Source organism: Salmo salar, chromosome ssa12 (genome assembly GCF_905237065.1).
Source record: "Salmo salar chromosome ssa12, Ssal_v3.1, whole genome shotgun sequence".
NCBI lineage: Eukaryota > Metazoa > Chordata > Actinopteri > Salmoniformes > Salmonidae > Salmo > Salmo salar.
The window spans coordinates 77,356,743-77,365,575 of record NC_059453.1 but is presented as its reverse complement, the minus strand read 5'-3'; the positions used below and the strand labels follow the sequence as shown (position 1 = coordinate 77,365,575).

Below are 8,833 nucleotides of genomic sequence, written 5' to 3'. Positions count from 1 at the left end.
CACTGTCCTGTCCAGTTCATTAGAGGTGATGTGGATCCCCATGGCCACGGCAAGTCAGAGGCCCTCACATGGCCTCACTTTTTAAACAGAACCACACCCCTCTACCCTCCTACACCTCCTCCCTCTACCCCATCTCATCCTGACTGTCCTAGTCTGCAGTGTTGTTTATAAGTGACACGTGGAAGTTCAGACACATGAAACAAGTAATTTGTGCTCTTTTACACAATCCAAGGCTGCTGTGGTGGGTGTAGACCAAGGTGGGTGGTGTCTGTGATCTGCCATGAGAAACAGAGCAGGATATGGAGCACTTGTGACGTGGTGGTGTGGGGATCGTACAGGTCAGAAGGGTTTCTCCCCCACCAGACACATTCAGGGTGGGCCCGGAAGGAATTGCTCATTTGAGTACATGAACATGTCCATTCCAATGTTCTAGCTAATCATCATTACCATCATTATCATTACTATCAATATCATTACCTTCATTATCAGCATCATCGATTTGGGCTTTTAGGTGTTAACACGTTAGGAACGTTACCTTCGAATTAAAAGTTTTAGTAGCCCAACACCCAGATTGGAATGTATTTTCTACAACTATTGCAGTTTTGGAAAAATTTAGTAGATTTTGATATTAATGTGCTACAGAAAAGATAGCACTGCCCACCAAATCTTATAATATAGGGATAGTCCCTTTATTAGCCTTTTCCACTTAATTTGCCAAACTTTATATATACATATATTTATTAGCCCTAAACAGCCAATGCTAACATAGTATGGTCTGTCTAGAGCACCGTAGTAGGCCTACTAATTACTTTCAGTTACTTTTGGGTTACTTTCCCTTTAAGAGACATTAGAAGTCAAACCACCGCTCTAACCCCCAGCTGTTTGATAGACCTCCCTGACAACCGTTGCCGCGTCCTCAACTAGCGCACTTGGAAACCGAGATTTCAGCACAGAGTGAAGGAAGTTGAAGGTGAATTTGAAGTTAACAAGTGGCAAGTTTTGTCTATTAAAACTCATAGCATCTCCGAGGGCTATTTAAGGTTTAATGTTCTTTAATATATACAGCCTGTTAGAAAGTTTCAAACGATATTATTTACTCCATCATGTATCCTACATTCTGTGTTTTCTAACTAACGTTAGCCAACGTTTGCTAGCTAGCCAGCCAGCAAGGTCATCAGCCAACGTCAATTTAGTTGCTAGTTCATGACATGTATTCATTTCAAGTACTTTTGTCCTAAATTAGCATCATGTCTAAGTTCTCTAGCTAGTTATGTAATAGCAAATTGACCAGGTCTATCTGTCATGATAAAAGAATGGGTTGGGCATTGAAAATAATAAATACTGGTAGCTACAAAGAAGCGCGTGCTGGAATGCTTACTAACGCTTATTTTGTGAGGCAGACATCTACAGATGTGTGTCTGAAGATGGAAGCAAAGCAGGTTCCCCAAAACCATCCCCATGGGGTTGGTGTATTTGTGCCACACGCCCCTAGCAAACTTGCAGAACACAAGTTACCCCCACTGCAAAGTCACAGGAGCAAACTCCCCCCTGTCAGAAAGTACCCTGTGATTGAGCAGAAAGGGTACTACTCCGAGCTCATCACTACAGCAGCAAAACCCCACCTACAGGTAATAATTAGCCTACACATTCAACTGTAGTCAGAGGGCAGCTAAAAACACTACCCTGTGATACGTTTGCTCTAAGAAATATTTTATGAAGTTATGAGGTTACACTAACTGCCTATTCATGTATCAGTCCTGTACAGATGGGCCAGAAACCCAACAGAGCTTACTGTGTCAAGCGGGCTATGAGTCCAATACTCCTAAAGGTGAGACTTTTACCCAGGGCCCATTGGATGATACAAATCACACTAAAATACATCAGCTACTTTACATTTGTGTATGTGTAAATATGTATTGGTATATTCTGTAAATAACAATTGATTTATTTGGGCCCATATGTATTCTGTTCCTCAGTAACCACATTCCGGACTCCGTCTGACCTGCACAGTCTGGTTGAGAGGGACAAGCATGGACCCACCACCCAGCACCAGCAGCACACGGACTTCTCCACTGGAGGTTACACAGCCAAAGTCCAGCTGCCCTACCACAGCCTGCCTGGACAGCACCTCCGCAAGATAGAGATAGAGAGGTGTGTGCATCTGTGAGGGTCACAGCTAAATACACGCAAACAGTATGGGGAAGTGAATGCTCTGACATGTGTTGTGTCTCTTCTCAGGCGCAGACGGGAGTACCTGAAGCTGGATATTGCCCAGCTCCTGACAGAGCAAGGCATAGACTCCAACCTCCTGATGCCTCGGCACCATAGCATTGAAGAACATGTGACCACACCAGAGAATCCACTCCCTCCTGTCTCAAACTACCTACCTCTGGAGGTGAGCTCCTCAAACATCTTCATCGTTAAAACATACATTTTTCGTTAATAAAACACTATCACATTGTGGTCACTCGTCTTTCTTGGTTTTCTCCCCTAGGTGTTTGACAATGAGGAGTTTGACTGTCGCACTCCTCAAGACTGGCTTGCCCTGGGCTATGAAAATGGATCAACTGATCACAAACCCATACCTGCCAAAGCTCTGCTGCCCACCACTGACAAGATACCACCAGGTTGGTGCTTTGATAATAGCTCTTAATTTGAATTAGCTGTTTACACAGGGATGTCCCAAATATAAATTATTGTAACCTACAGGTTCTGTCTGTTGTAGTGAACAGTGTACCATATCATCATTCTTCATCATGAGAACAGAAAATAGTTAGACATTTTCCTCTCTCTTGCCTTCTCTGGTTCTGTAGAGGACCCCAAAAGCCCCAACCTGGAGTACAGCTGGCAGTTTGTTGGGGTTCTTGACTACAACCAGGAGAAAGGGCTTTATCTGGTCCAGAAGGCCGACAAGAATGGCAGAGTGAGGGATGCCAATGGAAAACCAGTCCTAAACGAAGGACAGAGAACAAGTAATAGTGTATTACCACTTCTAGTGTATCAATGCAGTATTTTCTTGACCTGTATACAGCATACACAAAGTCTCATTCTCTGTCCCATCTCCTTGACTTTAGTAGGTGTGTTTCTGCTGTCAGCCACTCAGTACTGGATTTCCAGGATCAGGCTGCTGTTCAGTGCAGAGGACCCTCGTCTGTTTTCCCAGCGGGTGCAGTTTGCCCAGCGCTGCAGAGAGAACACAGAGGCCCTGCTGCTCTACCACCTGTCTGTAGACTGTATGCCAGTGTGGAGTGGCACCTCGTCTCTCAATGCACAAAGTCTTGCCCGTGTCAAAGAGCATGCCCTCTCTACACCTGGCCTTCGACTCAAACTGTGAGAGACATCCCTAATTTTCTAATCTAATACTCATATTTTACAGTTAGCCTTTCATTCATGGTAGAGACTGTTTAGCTATCTTTTTTCTAAAGCAGACTGACCATCAGGCTGTGTTTATTGAATAAGAGCAGGATATGAATGTCAGGAGACTGAATTGTGCATAATACTGTACAGTAAATGGAGCATTACCTTTAGGATGCATTTCTGTGTAATGTTGTGTTGTGGTGGCAGGCTGCAGGAGTGTATTGTACGTCTGGAGAAGGAGATCAATCTGGAGTATGACCGCACCATGAATCGGATCAGCTTTGATAGGGTAGTGCTCACCAACCCTGAGGATTTCTCCCACATCACCCTGCCCCAGAGAGAGCCAGAACGTGTGCCCCAGAATGGTGAGTTCACTGTAGGGTTTTTTGTAGATGTAAGACCTAAGGATGGGCATGTTTATTCAAATATCCAAACGGAGTGGACGTTGGTGTTCGATTACTTGTGTGAGTGTTATACTACAGTTTACTATAGAATAGTACAGTACTTACTATATAATTATGTAGTAAACTAGTATATTGTAGAATACTGTTCTACACACTGTTGTATCCCTCGATCGTGTAGTATTTACCATATATCGTTTTGTGATATACTATAATAAATAGTACAGTATACTACAGACCGCAAAAACGCGACAGTAAATACTACAGTAATGACCTCAAAAACTCTACAGTCCGCAAAAACACTACAGTAATTACTATAGCATGTATTACAGTATTTAATTTGTATATACCCTGCCCATTCCCATTCTCCTCTCCCATATCCCAATTTGCGCCACCTGTAAGTGAGAAACCTACATGACAAGTATAGATCATATATTGTGTTCCCTACAGGTTATAGATACGAGCAGAAGCTCTGAACTATCCATTCAGACCTCAGTCCTACTTACGTATAGGTTATGGAAAATGGGCTCTTTGAGTATTTTGTCCAATAGGTTTCCTCAAGGAAGCCCCCACTGCTATGTCAAAGATAATAAAACAAAAACACTATAGTAAATACTACAGTAAGGTCTGCAAAAACACTACAGTAAATACTACAGTCCGCAAAAACACTACAGTAAATACTACAGTATACTACAGTCCGCAAAAACACTCAAGTAATTACTATAGTATATACTACAGTTTTTTTCAGTATTTATACAATAGTAAATGGTAAATACTACAGTATACTAAAGCCATGTCTGCAATACTACAGTGAATACTACAGTAAAGTCCGCAAAAACATTACAGAGAAAACTATAGTATTTTTTCCTGTGGGATTATAACAATGAAAAAGCTTTGTCTAAATTAAATTATCTTTGTGACATTGATACATACAGGGTTATACCATGACATTTGAATTTCCTTTATTTAATAAAACAACAAACTTTTGAATGTAGTTTTTATGACGGTGTCATGAGCTAGCCCATTTAGCCCTCCAGTCAGCCCTGACAACGATATGCTATTTTCTCCTCTTCAAATAGCAATTACATGCGCGCACAGGAAGTTCCACAAGACCTGATGTACATTTAACATTTTAGTAATTTAGCAGATTTTTCACCTAGTCGGCTAATCCTCTTAACTGCTAGGCTACCTGCAGCTCTGATGTAACGGCGTTAAGAACGTTCCGTAAGCTCACACCGCAGCTAGCTTGAAATGTTGCAGATGGAATCATCCAATCGGTACATTTTGGGTGGCTCAACCCACTGGCTCAACCCACTGTTTCCAATAACTACCGGAGAACTGCAGGCGGGGGGATATCTGCAAAAAAAACCATGATATTATTGGAATAGTGAAACATTTAAAATGACCATCCCCGGCCTCCCGAGTGGCGCAGCGGTCTAAGGCACTGCATCGCACTGCTTGAGGCGTCACTACAGACCCAGGCTGTGTCACAACCGGCCGTGAATGGGAGTCCAAGAGGGCGGCGCACAATTGGCCCAGCATCGTCAAGGTTAGGGGAGGGTTTGGCCGGGGGGGCTTTACTTGGCTCATCGCGCTCTAGTGACTACTTGTGACGGGGCGGGCGCCTGTAGACTGACTTTGGTCGTCAGTTGAACGGTGTTTCCTCCAACACATTGGTGCAGCTGGCTTCCAGGTTAAAGTGTTAAGAAGTGAAATTGGGGAGAAAAAGGGGGTAAAAAAAAAAGCCTATCCCTCTACTAGTAAGACATAAGATTGGGTTCAGGGGGCCAGGGTCTCTTCGTGAACCCTGACAGAAATGGGTTTACGAGATAAGCTGTCGATGACACCTGTAATGACTCCTCTTAAACATTGTACACCTGATATGTCCACAGGCTTTGTGTCTGTCCCTACATACCCCTTTGAGAAGAACCGTGCTGCGTTTGCCTTCAACTCCCTGCTCACCAAGCCGGAGGTGATCTCTGCCTTGTCCAAAGTGCGGGGCGAGTGCAACAGGGTGGCTGCTATGAGTCTGTTCCATGTCACCTTCACCAAGTCGTTGCGTCTAGAGGAGTTTGAGCTCACCCAGTCTCAGACACATGCACAGGTATTGTAACACACAGCCCTAGAAACATTATGATACTCTGCTGGCATCAGTCCTGCTCTCTGAAGAATATCTTTGAAGAATTCTAATTGTTGTGAAATTCAAGACAGTTACTAGCAGCCATACACCGCCATACATTGAAAGCCATACACATCAAAAGCTAACCCATCCCTGGTCCCTCGTGGCCCCTCAGGTGCAGCTGTTCCTGCGAGACTCATGGGTGACCACCCTGTGTAAGGGCATCCACACCAGCCTGAGAGACGTGGGCCCTGGCTGGTTTAGTCTGACGGAGTCCCGCTGGGAGGTGTACAGGATGTCCAAGCTGTGCAGCCTCATGGCCCTGGTACGCTACAGCCTGCAGGACTCACTGCGCTTCCTGGTGCAGGACTCCCTGGTCAGCCTGACTCAGCTGCTGCTGGACGCCTGCCACAGTGTTCTCCACTGCCCACAGGACCTGACCTGGGGCTCCAACCTCATCAACAGCCCCTACAAGTGAGATCACATCACCACTCTGTCTCTATTGCTATCTCTCTCTTTCTAACTACTCTCTATTGTCTTTCTTTGTCTCCCTCATAGGGTTGCAAAGTGAGGGTATATTACTGGTAATATACACGTTTACAAGTAAACTACCAGATTCTGGTAACTTTCAAGTTTTTTAATAAACTCAGCAAAAAAAGAAACGTCCTTTCACTGTCAACTGCGTTTATTTTCAGCAAACTTAACATGTGTAAATATTTGTATGAACATAACATGATTCAACAACTGAGAGATAAACTGAACAAGTTCCACAGACATGTGACTAACAGAAATTGAATAATGTGTCCCTGAACAAAGGGGGGTCAAAATCAAAAGTAACGGTCAGTATCTGGTGTGGCCACCAGCTGCATTAAGTACTGCAGTACATCTCCTCCTCATGGACTGCACCAGATTTGCCAGTTCTTGCTGTGAGATGTTACCCCACTCTTCCACCAAGGCACCTCTTTCTAAAATGATCTGCCGCAATTGTTGCAACCCCTACTACTAGCCTGTTCAACCTCTCTTTCGTATCGTCTGAGATCCTTAAAGATTGGAAAGCTGCCGCGGTCACCCCCCTCTTCTAAGGGGAGACATTCTAGACCCAAACTGTTACAGTCCTATATCTATCCTACCCTGCCTCCCTAAAGTCTTCGAAAGCCAAGTTAACAAACAGATCACCGACCATTTTGAATCCCACCGTACCTACTCCACTATGCAATCTGGTTTCAGAGCTGGTCATAGGGGCACCTCAGCCACGCTCAAGGTCCTAAACGATATCATAACCGCCATTGATAAGAGACAATACTGTGCAGCCATCTTCATCGACCTGGCCAAGGCTTTCGACTCTGTCAATCACCGTATTCTTATCGGCAGACTCAACAGCCTTGGTTTCTCAAATGACTGCCTCGCCTGGTTCACCAACTACTTCTCAGACAGAGTTCAGTGTGTCAAATCGGAGAGGCCTGTTGTCCGGACCTCTGGCTGTCTCTATGGGGGTGCCACAGGGTTCAATTCTCGGGCCGACTCCTTTCTCTGTATACATCAATGATGTCGCTCTTGCTGCTGGTGATTCTCTGATCCACATCTACGCAGACGACACCATTCTGTATACTTCTGGCCCTTCTTTGGACACTGTGTTAACTAACCTCCAGGCGAGCTTCAATGCCATACAACACTCCTTCCGTGGCCTCCAACTGCTCTTACATGCAAGTAAAACGAAATGCATGCTCTTCAACCGATCGCTGCCCGCACCCGCCCGCCCGTCTAGCATCACTACTCTGGACGGTTCTGACTTAGAGTATGTGGACATCTACAAATACCTAGGTGTCTGGTTAGACTGTAAACTCTCCTTCCAGACTCACATTAAGCATGTCCAATCCAAAATTAAATCTAGAATCGGCTTCCTATTTTGCAACAAAGCTTCCTTCACGCATGCTGCCAAACACCCTCGTAAAACTGACCATCCTACCAATCCTTGACTTCGGTGATGTCATTTACAAAATAGCCTCCAACACTCTACTCAGCAAATTGGATGTAGTCTATCACCGTGCCATCTACTTTGTCACCAAAGCCCCATGTACCACCCACCACTGCGACCTGTATGCTCTTGTTGGCCGCCTTATCTCAGCTCACTGGTCACCATAGCAGCACCTACCCGTAGCACGTGCTCCAGCAGGTATATCTCACTGGTCATCCCCAAAGCCAACTCCTTCTTTGGCCGCCTTTCCTTCCAGTTCTCTGCTGCCAGTGACTGGAACGAATTGCAAAAATCACTGAATCTGGAGTCTTATATCTCCCTCACTAACTTTAAGCATCAGCTGTCAGAGCAGCTTACCGATCATTGCACCAGTACACAGCCCATCTGTAAATAGCCCACCCAATTACCTCATCCCCATATTGTTCTTTATTTTTTGCTCCTTTGCACCCCAGTATCTCTACTTGCACATTCATCTTTTGCACATCTATCACTCCAGTGTTTAATTGCTAAATTGTAATTATTTCACCACTATGGCCTATTTATTGCCTTACCTCCCTAATCTTACTACATTTGCACATACTGTATGTAGACTTTTCTATTGTGTTATTGACTGTATGTTTGTTTATTCCATGTGTAACTCTGTGTTGTTTGTGTCGCACTGTTTTGCTTCATCTTGGCCAGGTCGCAGTTGTAAATGAGAACTTGTTATCAACTGGCCTACCTGGTTAAATAAAGGTGAAATAAATAAAATAAACACCGCCCCAGACCATGATGGACCCTCCACCTCCAAATCGATCCCGCTCCAGAGTACAGGCCTCGGTGTGACGCTCATTCCTTCGACGATAAATGCGAATCTGACCATCACCCCTGGTGAGACAAAACCGCGACTCGTCAATGAAGAGCACTTTTTGCCAGTCCTGTCTGGTCCAGCGACGGTGGGTTTTTGCCCATAGGTGACGTTGTTGCCAGTGATGTCTGGTG

General features: G+C 44.7%; 1 protein-coding gene across 1 annotated transcript in view; it reads left to right on the top strand.

Annotated features, from left to right (window-relative positions):
• Positions 1-873: 873 nt before the first annotated feature.
• The window catches only part of dnah1 (dynein, axonemal, heavy chain 1), a 57,651-nt gene continuing 49,691 nt past the window's right edge, over positions 874-8,833 (top strand). Inside the window, exons 1-11 of the mRNA XM_014133372.2 lie at positions 874-970; positions 1,401-1,628; positions 1,756-1,828; positions 1,977-2,151; positions 2,239-2,395; positions 2,495-2,627; positions 2,814-2,972; positions 3,075-3,330; positions 3,565-3,722; positions 5,651-5,862; positions 6,053-6,351. Of these exons, the coding sequence (XP_013988847.1) occupies positions 1,425-1,628; positions 1,756-1,828; positions 1,977-2,151; positions 2,239-2,395; positions 2,495-2,627; positions 2,814-2,972; positions 3,075-3,330; positions 3,565-3,722; positions 5,651-5,862; positions 6,053-6,351 (1,826 nt within the window). The 5' untranslated portion in view covers positions 874-970; positions 1,401-1,424. The remainder of the gene's footprint in view (positions 971-1,400; positions 1,629-1,755; positions 1,829-1,976; positions 2,152-2,238; positions 2,396-2,494; positions 2,628-2,813; positions 2,973-3,074; positions 3,331-3,564; positions 3,723-5,650; positions 5,863-6,052; positions 6,352-8,833) is intronic.